Source organism: Canis lupus, chromosome X (assembly GCF_048164855.1).
Source record: "Canis lupus baileyi chromosome X, mCanLup2.hap1, whole genome shotgun sequence".
Taxonomy (NCBI): Eukaryota; Metazoa; Chordata; class Mammalia; order Carnivora; family Canidae; genus Canis; species Canis lupus.
In genome coordinates, this window is record NC_132876.1 from 6492938 (window position 1) to 6515255 (window position 22318).

General features: G+C 43.8%; 1 protein-coding gene across 6 annotated transcripts in view; it reads right to left on the bottom strand.

Annotated features, from left to right (window-relative positions):
- AFF2 (ALF transcription elongation factor 2) overlaps positions 1–22318 on the bottom strand; it is a 472783-nt gene that overhangs the window by 77615 nt on the left and 372850 nt on the right. For all 6 annotated transcript variants that reach the window (XM_072817064.1, XM_072817063.1, XM_072817062.1 and 3 more), the window contains one exon: positions 14294–14331. In XM_072817064.1, coding sequence (XP_072673165.1) covers positions 14294–14331 — 38 coding nt within the window. The remainder of the gene's footprint in view (positions 1–14293; positions 14332–22318) is intronic.

A 22318-nucleotide genomic window follows, 5' to 3' on the forward strand; every position in this document is an offset into this window, starting at 1 on the left:
TGGTCCACAAAAGAATGGTATGGTTTGCAATCAACAGACTCCATGGCTCCTGGGCCCTGCCACCCCAAGGATTACAAGGATCAATATATCAGCATTTCTGTCATCTATGCCACTAAGGAGTGGTGGGGAAGTTCTGCTTTGTACAGTCTATCACAAAACCACCCAAATTCAATTCTTTTCATGTTTAAGAATGAGCATACAAGTGGTGGAGGTGATACCTGACTTCTCTGGACATTGGAGTATTTGTACAGATATCACCGGAAAGTTTTTCCCATCACTGTGAGACTGACTATGGCTTTCTTGAGGTGGGAGGAAGCAGGTAGAGCAAAGGGGTGATTTAACAAACTACAAAATCCAGGAACAGAACTGGATACTTTTAGGAAATCAGACTGGTCATTATCACATCTAAGCACCTAGAACTTTGTCCCTTCTTTATCGAGATAAAATTGATATATGATGTGGTGTAAGTTTAGGGTGTACATGATGATTTGATAGACTATATTGCAAAATGAATACTCCAATAAGTTCAGTTAACACATTCATCACCTCACATAGTTACCATTTGTATGTATGTGGTGAGAACTTTTAAGATCTACTCTTTTAGGGGAGCTTGGATGGCTCAGTGGTTGAGTGTCTACCTTTGGTTCAGGGTGTGATCCCAAGATCGAGTCCCACAGTGGGCTCCTTGCATGGAGCCTGCTTCTCCCTCTGCTTAGGTCTCTGTCTGCCTCTGTCTGTTTCTCTTTCTGTGTCTCTCATGAATAAATAAATAAAATCTTTTAAAAAATTTACTCTTTTTAACGACTGTCAGGTATACAATACAGCATTATTAACTATAGTCGCCATGCTGTGCATCAGGTCCCCAGAAGTTATTCATCTTATAAGTGGAAGTTTGTACCTTTTGACCACCTTCACCCTTTCCCCACGCCCTGTCCCCCGGCAAGTACCAATCTATTCTGTTTCTATGAGTCTGGGTTTTATTAGATTCCAAATATATAAGTGAGATCACACGGTATTTGCCTTTCTCTGTCTTGTTTCACTTAGTATAATCCCTTCAGGATTCATCCATGTTGCTGCAAATGGCAGGATTTCCTTCTGGTGTGTGTGTGTGTGTGTGTGTGTGAATAATATTCCATTACATATCACATTTTCTTTACTCATTCATCTCATGTCTTAGCTATGGTGAAGAATGCTACAATGAACACAGGGGTGCAGCTAGCTCTTTGAGATGGTGACTTCATTGCCTTCAGCTCTGTTCCCAGCAGTGGGATCGCTGGATCGTACAGTAGTTCCCATTTGAATCTTCTGAGCACCCTCTATGCTGGTTTTCATAGCGGCTGCACTAATGTACACTCTCAACAGTGCATGAGACTCCCTTTTCTCCACACCTTTGCTGACCCTTGTTATCTCTGGTGGTTTTTATGAGAGGACACTACGAATAGTTCTCATTGTGCTGTCTGCACAGGAATCTTGGTTATTTGGAAGTTCTAGGTGCTCACTGTTGGTAACTGAGTGCCTACCCCTGTTAGTCAACTGTTTGTGGCCGAGCCATTGAAGGAGGATTAGATTATACCTGGCACTGTTTCTTATCAGGGGCATTCACTCTCTCCTAATTCCTTGAAAATCATCTTCTCTACATCTGATAGTTCTGTTAACCAAATCATTTTGATTAACTGGAACACTGCTTTCCCCAGGCCTGTCAAAAGTCAAAAGCAGAAATATAACTTTTTTTTTCAAACACAGAGATTTTGTTTTTATCATTCATTGGCCGCATTATTCTTGTTTGGGGAGAATTTGAGTTATATTTATGATTTTTGTGGCAGTAAAAATTATTTGAAAAATCAGATTTCAGGGGGTTTCACAATATACTTTCACCTGAAAGACAAATCCAATTTGACATGAAGTTTCATTACAAAGAAACTGTTACATGTGATGACACTGGTTATTGAAAATTGAAATGAAGTGAGGGGAAGCTAACACCAACGTGTATGAGATTCTGCTTTCTTTGAATGACACAAAAAACTCAATATATCTAATCATCTCTGTTATGCCCACTGGGGAACTCAGCTCCCGTAATATTGCACAAGGTTTTTTCCTTGATTGCTGGAAACCCAACTACTAAGCCATATGCCACTGACATCGGGACTTAAAAAGCTTTGTGTGTCTGTTGGATCATGGGAATCGTTTTACTTTTCCTCTCTTGGTTAAAGTAAATAATAGTAATAATCTGGGCACAAAACTCATAAAAGAAGGGTGCCAACCAGTCAGCACACACCAGCAGTTTGGCTTCTACACTGAGTGTCTGAATGATTTCAAACCCAGCAGTAGGCATTAAGCCCATCGCCCCTGATCAAGTTTTCCTGTGCTCCGATGAGTGGCCCAAGCATGGAGACTATTAATGGCAGCACAATAGGGGGAATTAGCTCTCTCCTACCTACTGTAGGTTTTGCCTTAGAAACTAGAGGACTACTGCCTCTTGGGGGAGGAGTATTCCCTCTGCTCTGCTTCTTTCTCTTGCACATTAAACTATACTTTCTGGCTTCCTCCACCCAACTCTTCTGTCTTCATGAATCAAATCAGCTTTCAAGGACCTTTCCTTCAGCCTTCAGAGTCAATGTCACCCCAGGGTTACCAGAGTCCCCTGGTGTGTGGCCTTTCTATCAGTTTTCTCCTTCCCTGCTTCTGTTCTAGACGCTCCATATATTCCATCTATAATATTCTCAATTTCCACTTGGGGGAGGAGTCTGAGAGCTGGGATACATTTCTGAATTGGGGCCTCCTGGTTAGTTGTGCTGCACTGCTCTATCCAGATAACTCTGGATCCTTCTTATAGTTAACACAGTCAACAAGCAGGAAATTATTTGATAGATGAGCCATGCCTACAAAAGTAGCATGTCAGTTTTAATATGCAGCATCACCCTCCTCTCCCCCTTATCCTACCCTCCATAATTCTCCCCTGACATGCACCCAGAATCTTTGAGGACTTAAATCATGACACAAAATGGTTTTATGGTAAGTAGGTGAAGTAAAACTACAGTGAGTCCGGCCACAACTAGTAAAACATTTCATGTGCATATTAAAAGCTACAGTTTGATTACCGACTTGTTAGCCAGTAAGTCCCCAACACAATTCAAAGTAAATTTCCCTAATATGTCTAGTTATTCTACTCTTCCTGAAGGCTCGCTACTGAACGTGCTGCCTAAAGGAACAGAAAGATCAGGAACCCGAACAGCATGGGCCTGGATAGCGTGCCACTGGCACCAGAAAATAGCCTGCCCCATACAAAGTTTCCTCTGGAGTACGTTCCTCATCCAGAGGTGATTTTCCAATAAAATCAGCCTCGATTATTGCAAGCATAAGAGCAATCCCCGAGGGAGGAGATCAGGCAATTCAATTCTAGGAAATGCTGTATGAGGCAAAATTAACCTTGGAGCAGTGTTATTTCCTGAAACCTGGTCTTGTTTCTTTTCTTTTCTTTTTTTCTTTTCTTTTCTTCTCTCTTTTTTTTTCATACACATCGATATAAAGTGAGGGAAATTTTTTCAAGCCTGTCATGGAGATGTGACCAAAGGACTCAATTACAGCACTTACATATTCATGACAATAACAAGTAAAAGAAAGCATGTTTACTTTTACCATTCCTTGGAGTTACTGCCTAAACCCTTGTGGCTGGAAATGTCTGTGACTCTGTGTATCAAGCCCTGCTGAAAGACCAGCAGAGCCATCCAGCTCCTGGGACAATCGGCCCATGGGGAGTTACTGGAAACTTCTTCATGCTCTGATGGTGAAGTATGATGGGAAGGAGGAAGAGGAGATAGGGGGCTTCTCAGACTCCCCAGCTGTAGGCAGAGGGCAAGTGTGGGTGTTTTGCTACTGGCTGCTCTGTGTCCCATCCCGCTAATTTCTGAGCATCAGAGTGGCCTTTCAAAAATAGGAAATAGCATGTGTTGTCAGTTGTTCGCTTAATAACCTTTCTGATTACTTGTCCCACAGTGACAAAAAATGTGCTTTCTGTCATTCTTGAAAATGCTTAATGACCTCTCATGCAACCACCCACGCATAACCCCAACTCATAGGAAAGCCAACATCTTTACCCCTGTGCCCTCCCTTCAAAATTAAGAGAGGGAATATATCCTGAGTTGGAAGGTGGGTATAGACCAGAGGAATGAATCATCTGTGAGGTGAAATTCCAGCGCTGTCAAGATAGGAACTGGAACTTTAAAATGCCTCAGAGTTAATCCAGTATGGAACACAGACTATTTTAAAAGAACGCTTGGTTCCTTTCCAGAAAAAGTTAGTAACTCACGTGAGGGTGAGTGAGGAGTTCAGCAATTGTCCACAGGGCTGTGTGAAACAGGCTTACTCTAAAACCAAACTCATACACCTACCGAACTCGGATGGCTGAACTTCAAAGTCCCCCTCCCAAGATACCTGCACTCATTCATTCAACAAATATTGAGATCCTACTGCATGCCAGATACTGTTCAGGTGCTAGGGTTATAGTGGCGTGTACAAAGTTCACACCCATATGGACTTTACATTCTTGTGGGAAGTGACCCTTGAAAACAGAGATGACAGCTCACTACACAGATGAATCTGACAGACAAATACAGTATATTAACTGCTAAAGTGGAAAAAAAAAAAGGAGGCCAAAGGGGATGGTGAGGGTACATGTGGGAGCAGTCGCTATTTTGCATGGGGTGCTTGTCCAACGCTGTCACTCTTGCACAACGCCTTTAAAACTCCTCTTGGGGGCATTCAGTATCCACAAGAGAAAATCACTCTTATTTTGAAGCAATATGCATGTTTATTTCCCTACTGACCACTTTTTCAAGTCAAGGCTCTGAGTCCCCATCTTGGGATAGTTTTCAAAAGTTAAACCCTCATTCCAGGATTTAGCACCCATTGCTAAGCGCCGGCAGAAGAAGGTCACACGTGTGTGACCAGTGGTCTGCAAGTTGATCTCCCAACAGGCTTTGTACAACGGCATCCCTGCATCTCTGTCATTGTAGGCCAGCCCTCATTTGGGTGGATTTAAAAACACATAGCGCATTTTGCTAGTTGCTGCATACATGTTAACAGGTGTTTCCACGGTGCTAGGAAACAGCAGGGTGTTCTGTCGCCTTTAAACATCCTCCCCTATGATCTTGTTTCAGTCATGTCAAATCCATTTGGGGAAATGGGCAAGGTTTGATCTATATCTGAGCAGTGTAGTCCATATGTGTAGAGAGTGCATACACACATCCACACCTATGTTTTTTCTAAGATTTTTTTTATTTATTCATGAGAGACACAGAGAGAGAGGAGAGAGAGAGAGAAAGACAGAGAGAGAGAGAGAGAGAGAGAGAGAGAGAGAGAGACAGACAGGCAGAGGGAGAAGCAGGCTCCAGGCAGGGAGCCCGATATGGGACTTGATCCCAGGACCCCAGGATCATGCCTTGGGCAGAAGGCAGATGCTCAACCTCTGAGCCACCTAGGTGCCCCCACACCTATCTTTAAAGCAGGGTGGTGAGCTTGTCTAATTTGCTGAGTAAACTCATGCATCTTGAAGCAAGTGAAACCTTCACTTAGCTAGTATTGGTAGTGACCTATATCTCTAGGGAGTGGGAGAGAGATGAATAAGATGTGCTCCTAGCATAGGTGCTATGATTAGTAGATTCCTGGCAACTCAGCCTGCAGGGTCTGATGATGCAGAGCCAGTGAGTATAAAGAAGCCCCCCCGACTACCCTGGGCTTCCAGGGAAGTGTGCAGTCACGTGCTCCCTGAAGCCACCAAAAAAATAAGCAAAAAGCCACAAGACTTTTCTGAAATATTTTCACCAACCACATGGAATGCATTTGTGGGAATATGGTCCTGGGAGAAGGAAAACAGTCAAATATTAGGGGGTGATGAGGACAGGGAAAACAGACACCAAAAAGAAAAAAAAGAAAGATTTCAGGACCTCTATAGTTAGGGCTGTTCCACCTGCCCATCACCAGTGCTTCCATCTTAGATTTAAATCACCATGGAGGTGGGTGGGGGGTGAGGGTGACTGGGTGATGGGCACTGAGGGGGCACTTGATGGGATGAGCACTGGGTGTTATTCTATATGTTGGCAAATTGAACACCAATAAAAAATAAATTTATAAAAAAAATCACCATGGAGCATGAGACCATATTGATGCACAAAGTATATAAATATGTGTGTATATATAAAACTGGGTCATAATGACATGCCATCGATCCCCATGCTGTAAATCCTACAAATGGAAACACTTCACTGTGGTAGGATTGTTTACCTTTATTATTATTATTATTATTATTATTATTAAATGTTGAGTTTCTAGACAACTGCTTTTGGTTTGGGAAAAAGCTTTAATAAAGCAGAAACTTTTTACTTCCTGTTTCAGTTCCTGGCCAAAGAGAGTCATCTCCATAGTTCTTCATTTCCCTCCTCACCCCCCGCCCCCAACAACTAGTAGTCAACTAAATGATAACTTATGACCCTAGGCTCCTGACTTTGAACATATTTTGTGGTCGATGGAGGGCTGATTTACTGTTTGAAGCCCCGTGTGTAGTTACCATGGGGGCATGCCTCATTTCCCTAGAAATCAAAATAGCCCTACTGTGCTTATGTCTGTGGCTGGTAAAAATACATTCAGAGAGAATTTTTATGTCTATGCAACAAATTCAGAAAATAAAGCTAGAATAATAGTGTTATGTGTCATGCCTAAAATACTAGATGTTTGAATAACGTGAAAGGAACTGTACGGAACCAAAATTTTTAAAAAAAACGTAAGAAACAATCGAAGGTGGATAAAGCCACAAGGGAACAGCCGGATGCTTAGAGGAACCCTACGTGAGCTGAGATTTACATAAAAGTCCACGGAGAGGGATTAGCCAGATCTAATCAGGAAGGATTTGACATGTCTATTTCTCCGCAAACAGTTTAAGAAGGGTGGATTCTAATCCCTCCCTAACTCTAACCTTTACCTTTCTAGAACAAAAGAATCCTTTTGAGCGTTTTCTTAGTTATGTCTACCTACATTGCACTGCTCTCCTCTTCTTGTTGAAAGTGGGACCCGGAGCTTTGGCAGCCTGATGCTTCGGGTGTCCTGGCACACACAGCTCTTCCTTTCCTTCTTTCCTCTCCTGCAATTCACGATCGTGCTTTCTAGAAGAGTGTCCCCTTCTCCTTGGATGCCTCTACCTACCAGACACTGCTCACAACACAGTTTCTGCTTTCTTCTCACCATGCTGTTTGCAAGTGTTGCTCGCTGTTCACCCCAGGGTTTCCTGCTGAGCCAGCGTGAGCCCACCCCAAGCAGGTGCTCACTTTGTTCCTCCACTTTATTCGCAGAGCATATCCACTCCATAGTGCGATGGGGCGTCTGTTTCCATATGAGAGTGTGAGGACCTCCAGGGCAGACACCGTGCCTTACTCACCTCCCCATCCACTGAGCCTGGAACCATCACGTTTATCAAAAGAACACATGTGCAGGGCTTGCTTGCATTTTGTGCGGATCCGCTATGTGATTTGGAGTTTGTGACAGCCTTCTGAAAGACTGCCGAGCAGTCACGTTAAAGTCAAATTCTAGCTATAACTCCTATGTACCAAAAAATGGGTTGGACTGTGTGAATGGATGAAAGGGTTGTCTGTTCTTGTCTAAGCAGTACATGCTTTAGAAGCAGAGAGTTAGAAAGTAAGACAGTGTTTTATAAAGTCCTGGATAAAGAAGTATTTTATGAATGCTGTTGCTTAAAAAGTGGCTTAACTTCCTTTAAAGTGGCTTGATCCCACATTTGGTGGCTTGTGTGAGGTCCCTCTGCTTCACCAATGGATGGGTGCTTTCCACATCCATTTCATCGCGAAAAAAAGGTGCTCCTAATACTTTTGAAAAGATCAGTGATGCTAATGAGACAAACCAACATGCTTGGAGTTTCGAAGAAACTCTTTCTTATTGATATAAAGTTACCAGAAGTGAAGGTGGCCTAATTGTCCAAGTGCCTGGAAACTTGCTGGTTCAGTAATTTTTGAAACAGTTGGTGCCATACTCTAAGAAAACCATACATGTTATGTAAACTTAGCTAATATGACTTTGAAAACCAACCACAAATTTTAAAGTGGACATGTGTGTCCCTAAGAGGTGACGAGAAAGAGGCAAAGGGTCCAAGGTGGAAAGAACGATCTGGCCCCTGGGGGCTCTGGGTAGTCTGCTCTCGGGATCTCAGTTGCCTTGTCTAGAACCACCTACATGACTCCACTCTGATTGCCAACAAAAATGGGGAGGAGCACCTGGGTGGCTCAGTGGTTGAACATCTGCCTTCAGCTCAGGTCATGATCCCGGGGTCCTGGGATTGAGTCCTGCATGGGCTCCCCGCACGGAGCCTGCTTCTCCCTCTGCCTATGTCTCTGCCTTTCTGTGTCTCTCATGAATAAATAAATAAAATCTTATTTAAAAAAGTCTTTAAAAAGGAGGATGTCCAGAAATCTGTGTCGTGTAGACGACTGCTGAAATCTTCTGCATCTGATTATAGCTAGTCCACTAGTGCACTGGGCTGAGTGCCTGCCAGAAAACAAGTGGGTCACAGATCTGACTCCGAGGGACCTAACCCTAAATGTCCATTCCCCTCACTGAGGACCGCCCCCAGGATAGTCCCAATTCATAAAAAACATTTAGAGTGTGAAACTGTAAAAGAGATATAGGAGATACTTTATCATTTCAGACTTGAGGGATTTCTTTCCTTTCCATGGTTGACTTTCTAAATCATCTGCTCATTTCATATATTCTTATCAGGGATGGATGTAAGTTATAAGGCCCTATGTTTTTCGAACTACCAGGCTCCCTTGTGGTCATTTTATCTCCCACGGACCTGAGCATCCTATTCTGTGTTCCATGAAGCACCATGTCAGGGAAGGCTGTCCTCTGGCTAAACACATTCGGGAAAACTTGAATAAGACAAAGTAAAACAGGCCTCTTGTTACAGGACTTCTTTGACCTTGCATTATTCAGACGTGCACAGGGGCACTCCAAGAAAGGGAGGTGATCATGTGTGCCAAACCTCTGTGGTGCTGGAACCTTTTATTCCTAAAGGAGATGATCCTGCAAGGCTAGTTTGTGGCACTTCACAGTACAGGATCCTTTGCCTTCTCAAGCCGAGAAGATGTGCTGATTCCAGTGACATGCTGCACAACTGTGCTGTGCATCTTTCCAAGAGCATCGCAAGACAAATGAACCCCAGCTGCAGAATTTTCTTTGGCTGTAAGGGGTCATCTAAATGACTCACCCCAATGTTCTTGGAGGCATGCTCATCTTCTCTCTAATGTATCTCTCGAAGGTTCTAATGATGTGGCTCTTTGGCCCTCATTTCACAAGCATATAAGGCAGAAATGATGGGAAAAGACATGGCGTGTGCCCGTGCATGTGTGTGAATAAACACGTGTATTATGTATGTGTTTCCAACATATGTGCTTGTATGCATCTATATCAAACTTGAACATCAAATATCTCCTAAAATAATTACAAAATAGGCATTCGAGCTTTGGCTTTTTTCAAGAGCTGGAATAACTGTATAAATCATATAGCTGAGGTCTGTAGCAAGGAAGGAACATGTCCAATTTCACACCACAAGCTAGTGTTAGATTAAGGAGTAGATCCCAGGTCTATGGACTCTTTGTTTATGTTTAATAATAGGGGACTCAATGGTGACTCAGTCATAAGTTAGGGTTCTTCACCACTATCAACTCCACCGAGCTAATCTCTCTCATCTGGATAAGCCCTGAGGTCCCTAAGTGACCATTTCTGAGCCTTGGTTTCCAACCTGACTTTTCGCTGCCACCTCAGCACCAATGGCTCAAACCAACAGTCTTTAAAGAATCTTGGTGTGAATGCCCTCCCCCCCCACCTTCTCCAATATTGCTAACTGGAAGCACCTTCTGTCCTTAGAGCTTCACTAGTACTTTATCTGTTTCCTACTTAATGAACATCTCTATCTTGTATTTAGTTTTTTACAAACTGATTTTATCCCTCCTACTGGACTCTAAACTCCTCGAGGGTAAGACCTGTGTCAGATTTATTTTTAATTCCCTCAGCATCTATCACAGTTCCCGGAATGCTGTAGATTCTCAATAAATATTCATTGGATGAATAAATGAATAATGCACAAACACCACGGTCAGGACAATCTTTGTGGCTATTTGTCATTTTCAATAATGAAACCACCGTATCTGGAAGATGGATTGGTTCTTAAATAAAGCTGTAATTTCCTAAGCAGAGTGGATTCTGATCCTGATTTGTGAAAGACAACAACTACGTTGTTTAACGTTGTTAAAGTGTAAAAGCAAGGAAGAATGTTATGCTTGACAACTGTGCTCTCGCCCGCCCTCCCTCCTTCTCCCTCCCTCCCTTTCCCTCTCTCTCTTTTGGTAACAGATGTCAACCTCGGTTAGATTCAACTCAACTTATTAGTGCATGGCTTTTAGCCAAAAGCAATTCACATTTGCAGAAGTGTACTATCACATATGTCTTAATAACAGAAATGTGTTTTTAAAAAAATGTATGTGATAAGTCACATATGGTAGAAGAAATCTGTACATCTCTCAGGCCTTGTTGTCACAATGAAAGCTTGAAGATAATTGCCGCAGAACATTAACATACAAGTGAAAGTCTCTCTGACACATTAAAGAGCCACAGTTTGAACATACTAATCAAGCTTTGATACCGGCACGGCTCCAGTAGACTGAGAAATACACCAGCATCTCTTGTCCTGATCACTGATCTTAAGAACATTCAATTTTGATTCTTACCCTCAGAGTAATATTTAATGTTTCAAGGTAAAATCATTAGTGTATCCAGGTACATTATGTGCTTACATTCACTAAGCATATATTTTAATTTCTCCTTTATATGGAGTGTAATTAATGTGTACCACAGTCTCTCTATGGTGATGAGAGAAGCTTACAACCATGAAGGTATTAAAAGTAAATTGAACAAGTAGTTGAGAAATAGGGAGGAGGAGGTGAACCTTTAGAGAGGGAAACAGACAAACAAAATGGATATTGTGAATCATTTACCATGGCTGTAATGGAAAGTTTGCTTAGCCTGAGTTAGATCTTGGGGAGTAACAGAATTTTAGAACATGCATATGCCTTTTGCAAGCCATCCATCCACACACAACTTGGAAGATGAGAAGTAGGCTCTGGCTCTGTGTTCACTGGCTTCTGAGGCATCACCGCCCTGTCACTGGATCTCATCCCCGTAATGACTTCAAATATGGTAAATTTGGAGTGGCCTCTTTGCTCTGAATGAGAATTGGGTGTACATTGGCCCCAGAAAGTCCAGAACACAGGAAAAGGGCTTGGTCAATGCCTGCTCAATGTTTTAAACCAAAAAAGACAGAGGGGTGATAGTTAAACCCTTACAGCCATGGAAAAGCTCACTCTCTGTGCCTTCTTCTACCTGAAACTAGAGCAAAGGTTGGCAAACTTTTTCTGCAATGGGCCAGAGAGGAAATAGTTTCAGTTTTGTGGCTTGTACTGTCTCTGTCACAACTCATCCCTGCCACCATAGCACAAAAGGAGCCACAGACAATATGGAAACAAATGAGCGTGCCGTGGCGTGCCAATGGAGCTTTTTTATAGACACTGAAATTTGAATTTCATATGATTTTCACATGTCACAAAAGATTCTTTTGATTTCTTTTCCCCAACCATTTGCCAAACTCTGCACCAGAGGATGACATCCAATCACACATATGATCATCTGCACCAATCTGTGTTCAGGCTTTGGTTGTAAATGCCTCCAGACCTCTGCTTTTCTGGCAAGACTGTACACACTTTCCATTGTAAACTCAATCATATGTTCATTCTTGCATACGAGAGCAAGCCGGCACCTGATCAGGGGCAAAGTAGTGGGAATGAACCGGGGCAGTGTAGGGAGCATTTTACCCATGGCGTAAGTCGAGAATAAGAGGGTCATGGACACCTTGATCAGGTACAAAGCGTGGCCCCTTCTGGTCCAACACTCTAGTGTAGGGCCACCAGTCTCATTAAGCCTCCAGGCCAGGATCCTGGAAGGCCCATTCTTTGGGATGTGTCCAATTTGCTTCCCTGTTCATTTATTCAGGAAAACATTTATTTGGGTTCTTAGTGCACTGTGGGTAAGTGGAATTCTTGGCTAGACCTCAGAAACAGAAAGAGGACCACTCTGCATAAAACTTCACAAGACTATGCTTCTGCTCTGCTCTCAGGCAGTGTATATGAACCATGCTCTGGCATCTCTGTCCCTGAGCTGAGGTCTCAAGGAGGTTCCCTTCTTCAAGCGCCCAGTGGTTGTGACTGGGAAGGTGGGTCAGGCATCGTGAGCCTGCTTGCAACAGGACGCCTGAATGCACGTGGAGAACAGTACCTTATTTAGTTAGAAGACGATTCTAAACATCTACCAGTTGATTGTGGCTAAGGCTTATAACTAAGCAGATTTGCAGATAGATTTAAAAGTACAAAGCTCATATTCTATTACTAATCCTTTGGTTCTTCTAGTTTTCCTGTTTGCTCTTTATAATAGTCCATAAAATGCCAGATGTTAAATAGAGTCTGTACTGTGAATTAACCAGAGCTCCTCAAAAGATATAATTGTCTGGAGGGTCGAATCCTGCCAAGGAGCAGAGACAAAACTGGTCCCACAAAACTGGGCCACTGGAGTCTGATTTTGTGTAGCTCCACATACTACCAATGGGTGGTTCTGCACATGCCCACACAGAGCTTGGGGCTTACTTCCTACAGGGAGGGCTTGAACTTGGGGATGTTTGTCCCACTGAGGCCTGGGTTTACACTCTTCCAGCTCTTGCCCCATCTCTTGTGACCTGGGGCACACATTTGCACATAGGTAGACTGGAGGGAAGGGTGCAATCGGATTAGGGGAAAGACGATCACTAATGGCCCACCCAGGGACAGGCAGCCCTGGCTTTGGCCTCATTAGCACCATCCTCTAATCCTGCCACAGGCGTGCAGTAGAGAAGCCTTCAGGGCACAGCCAGAAAAGAAATCAGGCTGCAGAGAAGATTTCAACCCCAATCAAATAACCAGACAACAGCTACCAGAAATACTCCCATAGGATGACTCTAGCATAACATATCTCCAGACTTCAGATGCTCCTCCAGAGGCTACAAAAGCCGATAAGGACTATTTCGTGGCCTATGGAAAATTAAATCTTTTTTTTAATTTTTATTTATTTATGATAGTCACAGAGAGAGAAAGAGAGGCAGAGACACAGGCAGAGGGAGAAGCAGGCTCCATGCACCAGGAGCCCGACATGGGAATCGATCCCGGGTCTCTAGGATCGCGCCCTGGGCCAAAGGCAGGCGCCAAACCGCTGCGCCACCCAGGGATCCCTGGAAAATTAAATCTAAAAAGAAAGTATACAGAACCTTTTGGAAAAATGAATTAGAGCTTGGATTTAATGGTGTGCTAAACACTACCCTAGTGCTTTGGAAAAGCAGCCTTCTTGTCATTGGTATTAGCTAATCCAGTCTCCCAGAAACTATTAAAATTTAATGCACTCCCCATTTTGGCATTTGGTGCTCACTACAACGGAAGTTGGCGATTATAAATTAATACGAAGCTCCCAGAGATGTGATATTGCGAGGCCTACGATAACCCAGCAAAGAGAGTAGGACTTCCCTAGGCCACACGGCTGGTGGGCCTGGTCTGCATAACACCATAATCAGATGCCACAAACCCAAATGACAAGACAAACAGCCTTCTTAATTTGAAAGTCTCCCCTGTGGAAGACTTTCCAAGGATGTCTAAGATGAACTAGATTTAAAAGAGTGCTGTGCTGCTTGTTTATAATTTAAGAGTGTCCCATAAAACGCCCTGGAAAGAGCTCTTGATGCCAAGGCGCCAAACCTCCCCACGTGGCTGGAAATCACTTGGCGCATTTTCAGCCATTTCAGTCTCTGTCATAGGTCCAAGGTTTGCAATTAAAAATATAATCTTTTTAGCATGTGCAAGACCCAAAGGTTTGAAGTACCATGCATTGAATAGGATTATAATAGTCTTTGGCAGCTCTTCATGGATGGCACATATTAATTTATGTAAACTGGGCACAACTTGGGGCACTTCCCCATCAGAACCACAGGCAAAAATAAAATCAAAATCAAAGCTGGCCCCTGCTCAATAGGAGATTTGGGTTTTGGTTTTAGGTAGTTTGTTCATTCCCCTTGGTTTGTTTTCGTTTTTCAGTCGAGGTCTCTTTTGACACACGCACAGAGTCCATTTAAATTAAAATTTCCAAATAATAAAAAATAACTTACTTCACAGGATTATTCTTAGGTTTTGCCTTTTCAACAGCCTGTAAACAGAAGGAAAAAAGGCAATTAGACAACATTAGCAGGCATAATCTTCGTAACTAGTTACCAAAACGATAAGCAATATAGAATGCTCTTCCGAAACATAAGGACCTAACTGAAGCAGGCTGCTTGCAATAAGCAGACTGGAGACACAGAACACAATTTCCTTTCCCAAGGCACATGGTTACCTGTCCAAGTGCAGCTTTCAGACACAGATACTCATTCCTCTCTGCCTGCCTCACACTCAGATCTTAGCGCCTGGGTGGGCCTGTTTGGGTCGTTTTGACACAGTGGGGAGTCAGGTGTGGCAGTCAGGGGGGGTGGGCGCGGAGAAGGTGGTGGTGGTGGGAGAGCGGGGATGGTCATGGGCACACCCGAGATTTTTAGATTTGCAGTGGGGCCTCGTTTATGCTGTGTGACTCCTGACACCTGGCCACACCTGCATGGTGAGAGCAGGGCCAAAGTAGCCATTTCTAAAATCATTTTTATTAGCAGAGACCACAAAAGGCCAAGGGATGACCGACTGCTCGGATCAATTTCCTCCCGTGGAACCTTTAAGAAAACACACACCAAATCATCGAAATGAGGAAATCTGTGGGCCTCTCGGCCTGTGTCGCCTTAGACATGGAGTCTGGTTCCAGTTTATTGCTGAACCCATTGATCTGTGTACAGTCCATTTATCATTCATGAAAAGAGCTAGTGATCTTCACAGTATATTAGAAGAAACAACTCAGATCATCTGTCAACAGCCCTCTTATTTCTGTTTCCCTCTCCACAGGGACTGCATCTCCTTCGATTCTTCTGGAATTAAAATGTTGCTAAGCAACACAGCTGGGGGCGCTGATGGCAGAATGGCTACAGTCTATCAAACTGTTTAAGCACCTGGAGGGTTTTAGTGATGATTTTTTTCATACTTCTGTAGCATAATTATGTAATCAGAACCAAACTGGTACTCCCCTAGACTTTTGCAGACTATAGAAATAACATCTAACATGGGGAGTGCTAAAGCAGTGGTGTGGCAGTCTCTAGGATATTCAGACCCTTTCCAGAAGTATCCATTTGGAGACCTTTATATTTGTGAACCCTGGAAGTGGGCAAGGGCAGCTACTTATAACATCAGACTTGGCGTTCTGGGCGCCTGGTGCAGTAAGTACCCCGGACCCTTCTATGCATGACAACAGCTCAACGCACTCCAAAGCCATTTTTTAAATGAAACACTTCTCAAATTTAGAAATTTGTGTTGGAAATTCAAGCCCTCCTCTATTAAGTCTTGAGTTCCATTGCTAGGTAAATACCCATTAATATTTGGGTACTTTCTTTGGCTCTCAGTGGCAAAAATCATCTCACCATCTGTGCCTGAGGCTGAATTTTGGCAGGCAGTAGAGCAGCAAGAAAGCAAGAGCGGGAGGTAACAGGTGAAAATGATAAAAATAAGCAATATGTGTGTGGCCAGCTCAAGTCACGTCTCACATGTAGTTAGGATAGAAGGGTCTGGGGACCTGGGTGGTTCAGTGGTTGAGCGTCTGCCTTCTGCTCAGGACGTGATCCCGGGGTCCTGGGATTGAGTTCCACATCAGGCTCCCCGCGGGAAGGCAGGGAGCCTACTTCTCCTTCTGCCTATGTCTCTGTCTCTCTTTGTGTCTCTCATGAATAAATAAACTCTTAAAAAAAAGGGTACAAGGGTCTGGCCCTGAGCAGGTCTGGCCCTGGAAAGGAAGCGGGAAGGAAGAGGCGGATGGTGGCAAGGAACAGGAGCTGCACCCAGTCTGCCCGCCCATGCACACCTACAGCTTCCTTCTCTACCACCCTTTCTCCCCCAGTCCTGGCTGGTTTGGAATGGGGTATGGTAGAGGGCTGAAGACATGTCATTGTGGAAATGACATGAGCCTGCTTTCTCCCATCCCTTGCAATCCAAACAGGTCTATTCTTGAAGAAGACTTAGGTGATCGTAAAGTCACGAGCACAGTATTCAAGGGGTTTCCTTTTAGAGCACACTGGATGCAATAGCATGAGCATGCCATCGGCAGAAGACAGGGAGGGAGAAATCAAAGTGACATTGCTTAACCTAGCTTTCATTCAGTGACACAGTTTTTGAAAATGTCTTCTCTTCTCTTTGCTTCAGGACTGTCAATTAGACCCAGTTAGTTTTCTCTGATCAAGAGGAACATAATCATGTTCAAGGCCAGTTTCTTTGAAACCTATGTCTTTTTATACAGCCATCATAGGAAAATAATTTCATTCAAATTTATGTTTTCTGGGCTGCTTGGCTATTGATTGAAAATGTCTCTGCTGAGAGGTTCTCGTTTCTTTGGAGTTCACATCATCCTCCTGTGTGCTCACCACCTTTCATCTCTAAGCTAAACGGTCGCAGGGAGTCTCCACCAGACCAGAGACAAGAGCTCACAATTAGTGTTCTTTACTCTTGCTGTAATGCCACACTGTGTCAAGCATGTTATAAAGAATTATTCAACTCAGAGACTTTGAAGAAAAAGTTTAGTGAATTCTTTGCAGGAAAACTATATATGTCTTTAAGGTCTAACAAGTGGCCTACAAAATATACAAGGAGAACATTCCTCTGTGCAGATAACGGGACATGAAAACACTGATCCCCAGTTCTGAAATGTGAGATACCGTTCAAAACGAGGGGAATCAAAATGAAATGATCTTGTGTAATTCACCACACATTAAGAGGGTTGCATATTGGGATTACAGCTCATTTTGAGTTTAAAAACATACATTAAAGTAATTTAAACTGATTGGAAGATGGAGGCTAGATAGTTAACACTCATGCTGCTTTAATTTGCAACGTCTATATGCTTTCTAAAACCTATATTCTACTTATTTTGTTCCATGTTTCCCTAACATGATACTTATCTTGCCATTAACGAAGCTCTAGTATAAGGATGATACGATAAATTAACATGCTAGAAAATAGACTCCACTGCAGTGTGGCGAGAGGCTGTGGGCTACAGTGGGAAGAGTGATGAGCGAGAAATCCAGAAACCTGGGTTTGGCTCCTGTCTTTGCCACTTACTATCATCAGGACATTAGCAAGGCAGCTGACACTTGTGTTTCCTTGTTTTAAAAAATGAAGATAAGCATTCCCATCCTGCCTAAATCAAGGGTGGTCGGGAGTGGCCAACATTCTGCGATGGCGCTCTAGAAACCACTGCGTGCCATGCAGATACAGTGCATTGTGACCTGCCTGCTTTTGGGCTTTGGTGCACACACCTGCATGGCCTGAGAGTTCAATTCACGGGCTCGCTGACTCAGTGACCAGGATGCAGTAGCGAACCTATGCAGTTATGCCAACCAGGATTACAGGAGCCACTCTGTTCTTCTTGGCATGTCAGGAGCAGTTCTGGGCTAAATAGAATGCTGCTGTCTGAAAAGTCCTACTCTAGGGAGATTGGTATGTGTTCAGATCCTGACATGCCTAGGCCAGCAGGAGAGAGCCCTTGTACCTTCACACAGGCCTCTGCCCTGAACCTTCTCGGGGGCTTGTGTTGGTGGCAGGGAGGCCAGGGCACCTGAGGTGGTGTGGGGGAAAAGTGCAGGTGTGTATACTCAAATCTGTCTGTCTGCCTCCTTCTCCCCGACCCTCCTCCACAAGGAAGCCTAGGAAGCCTCCCTTCTTTCCAGAGGATTCCTCCATCAGCACACCCCCCACCCCTTGCAAATCTCACTCCATGAGGAGGGTGCTGTGCTTTTTCGCTAACATTTGATCCTAAGGTTGAGAAGCCCTGAGGATGCTACTGCAGGTGAGCCTCCTCTGTCATATGGGATCTTGAAAAATTATATGCCCAGGGAGAAGGTGCTTCCCTCCTTCCAAGGGCTATTTATGAACGGATTCTTCTCTTATTACTAGCATTGTACTATTCATGGTATCCTGCTAAGCAGCAAATTTATTTCCTCAGGAGGGACGATGTGGCTCAGGACATGCTCAGAGTTGCTCACTCATTAAATCTATATTCTTAAAAATAAGAAGGACCTATTTCACTCAGCATAATACAAGTCAATTGGAGAAGGACAAACATTATATGGTCTCATTCATTTGGGGAATATAAATAATAGTGAAAGGGAATAGAAGGGAAGGGAGAAGAAATGGGTAGGAAATATCAGAAAGGGAGACAGAACATGAAGACTCCTAACTCTGGGAAATGAACTAGAGGTGGTGGAAGGGGAGGAGGGCGGGGGGTAGGGGTGAATGGGTGACGGGCACTGAGGGGGGCACTTGACGGGATGAGCACTGGGTGTTATTCTGTATGTTGGCAAATTGAACACCAATAAAAAATAAATTTATTATTAAAAAAAATAAGAAGGACCTTGTCTTTATGTTATGTGGAGAATCTCCTGGCTGCACCAAAGCCCAAGTGACTCAGGGATCATACTGAATTACGTGAACCATAAAAACTGTAGAGCTAGTACAAGAAAATAGAAAGAAGGAAGGATACAAAGTGGCGGTCTATTGAGTCCCATCCTCTGCGGCATACATAACATCATGTCTCATTAGGGAGAAAATGCTACATATACTTGCTCAACATCTTCTAAAGACGGATCTAATTAAAAAAAACTCTTTGTTAATTCTGTCCCAGTGTTACTCTAGTCCATTACATTTATTTAAAAAATGAGAAGATGTTGGGGCACCTGGGTGGCTCAGTCAGCTAAGTGTCTGACTCTTGATTTTGGCTCAGGTCTTGATCTCAGGGTCATGAGATCGAGCCCCATGTCCCTTGTCAGACTCCACATTCAGCAGGGAGTCTGCTGGAGATTCTCTCTCTCCCATTCTCTCTGTCCCTCTCCCCACTCACATGCCCCCCCAAATAAATAAATCTTTTAAAAATATTTTTTAAAAATGAGAGAATCTTTTTCAGCTTTTAAGAAGCATACCCTGAACCGTGATATCCAGACTTATGATAATGCTTTCCCCTTGCCCCCAGATTGGCAGAAAAGGGACCCCATGCAATACGTTTCCTCTTTGTTGACACTGTCAAGGTGAGTACTCGGAGGGCCTACACATATTGTAGCAGTAGACTCATTTCATAAGGCTATGTATTCAGGTACTGCTTTTTTCCTTAATCAATAATAATGTTGTCAGTAGAGCATAAAATGTGATTCTATTAGCACTGCTCCATATAGCTTTGACCTCTCCTGCTTATATGTTTTTTTCCTGGCATTTTCCTAGCAGACGCGCCCAAGCTGGGTCTAGACAATACATTTCTTGATTAAAAAAAAAGTAAGGAGTCAATCATTCAGATAATTTTAAATAACTAAATATTGGGCACTATGGAAATAAGACAGTTGATTGCATTGCTTTTGAGTTTCTATGTTTTGCCTTCTTTGACTTTTCACAGGGCTGTTCTGTGAGATGCAGCCCTACCTTAACCTAGTGGCATGTATTGGTAAATCGTATCGATTGCCTAAGTCCAGAAGAGAAAACTCCTCTATTAACAAATGAACTCATCATTAGGGTATTCAGATGGTCTAAAATCAATACCTGCAGAATTGGTTAAATCAATTAAAGAGACATATACTGAGAACACTTGCCCAAATATAAAAATGAATTGCTTAATTACAGCATTTAAATAGATTTCACCGGAATGAGTACAACAGCCAGAGGCTTATATTATCTCCTATAGGCTGGGGTTTCAGCTGGCAGCACACACACATAGCCGGAATTGCAGATGAAGAGGAGATGTCACTCAGCATTTTGCAACACCTGGATGTCTGCCTGAATTTCTGACTCAATATCTAGGGCTGGAAATCTTTAGCAAAACACGACCTATTGTTATTATTTACCCCTCTGGAGAGGGGCCCACAAGGAAACGTGGAAATGTCACGTATTTGAACACTGAACCTACATGTAGGAAGCAAAAACATGTTCCCTGTCTTTAGAGTACTGGACTTCTCCCATTTTAATTGAACTCACTGTTTGCCATGCATATATGAAGTAGGCCAATGCTAGATGTAACAGGGGTGGCCAGAGAATCCTGACCAGCAGAGCTTGGAGGAAATTATTCCCAGGTGGAGGGTACTGCATCTTGTACCTAATAGTCACTTAATAAACACTGACCGGACAAATAAATGGGGGATCACCGTGAGTCTGAGGGGTCTGAGAATTGCTCTGGGCGTGGAAAGGTGCTGGAGCAAAAGCCAAGGTAAGGTCTAGGATGCATGCATCTGGATCCTGGCTGCCAGGACCCCTGAGGCTCCTCTTCACACCCCAGGAAGAAGGAGTCTGGGTGGCACTGACGGCGATTTCCCAGCCTGTGCTCTGGCAGCAGGCCACTGCCCTCCTGGCTCTTCCTGCAGCTAGGCGCTGGCCCCCTCTTTATTACTGTTCACCTGGATGATGGCCACTGCCCCTTCACTGGTCTGCCCATCTCTCTGTTTTACCCCCTTTGATGCTCCCCCCTTTTTAAAAATATTTTATTTATTCATTCATGAGAGACTCACTGGGAGAGGCAGAGACACAGGCAGAGGGAGAAGCAGGCTCCATGCTCAGCAGGGAGCCCAATGCGGGACTCGATCCCAGGACCCTAGGATCACGACTTGAGCCACCATCCCTGATGCTATCCCTTAATGACAACTTTCTCAGAGTCCTTCCTGGCTTCCCACCGCTCACTGAATTACTCATCAGCCTCACCCACCCTGTTGTTCAAGACCCTGTCAGCACCTGCTCAATGGTGGCCTTATTGCAGGTCCTGCTTGTCCCCACGTGTGTATTTTGCTAACAAGGCAACCACGAAGAGTTTTTCAAGTGCCTTTAGTGAGATCCATTTGTCAATTGGCGATTTTGTTTATAACTAAAGTTTGGATCTAGTGTAACTTAAGGAAAAATGCACTGTCTCTGGTGAAAGAGCACATTTCACTCATAAGGGTCTTCTGTTGACATTAATCATTCTCTAAGTGGAGTAAATATAGAGACACCAGGCAGAGCATCTCAGCACTGGCTGGAATTATTTATTCTCCCCATTAGAAGGGCCAATGTAAGAGGCACTTAGTTACCCCATTCCCCTGGGGGTTGTGGATTTGAAAATTCAATTTTCTTTCCCCCTGCCAATCTGAGCCCCCCTGCCCCTGGTGCTAGAGGGACACCCCTTGCAAAATGACAGGTGTCTTTTGGTGGGAGATGATCAACACCTAATAGAGACTCTCTCCTTACCATCTGTGGCCAGGAAAATGGGAAGGATATTCTCAGTGCATAGTAGGTACCCAATTATATAGAAGTATGCTACAACCTACATGGGAGTGAATACTGATGACGTATCCTTAGCATGAGCATACTAATGTATTTAGGCTTTCTGTCTTTTTGGAGCATGTTATACTCCAGGTGAGAACGCTATATCCATCATTATCCATATACCTGTATTAGAAAACCCACTAGTGTTCCACCTGTGAGTCTCCCTTCCTCTCACACTGCTACCACGCTCACAATACTCCTGACACCAGATGTATTAGGGGTTGTCCCCACCAAACAGCTCTGTGTTACACTGGCTGGGTGTTCTATGATTTAACTCACGTCTGACACTCTCTCCCTGGGGACAGTGTCAGACCCCACAGTTTAAGGGCTCCATCCCACAAGACTGCCTCCCACTTCCAATGCTCATGGCAGGCCCAGGTTGTCACCTTTCACTCTAACCAGTCTGCTACAAACCCACGACCCCCTCCTCAGTTTCGATTACTTGACTACAGTGGTTCATACAACTCAGGCAAACAGTTTACTTATGTCTGCCAGTTTGTTAAAGGACGTGATTGAAGAGACAGGTGGATAGTCAGATGAAGAGATACACAGGGGTATACTTACCTGGCAGGGGAGATACCATGATCACGAAGAGATACACAGGGCGAGGTCTGGGAGGATCCTGAGTGTAAGAGCTTCTATCCCCATGGACTTGGGGTTCATCACCCTCCCAGGACATGGATGTGTTCACTGACCTGGAAACACTCCAAACCCCATACTATTGAGATTTTGTGGAGGCTTAACAT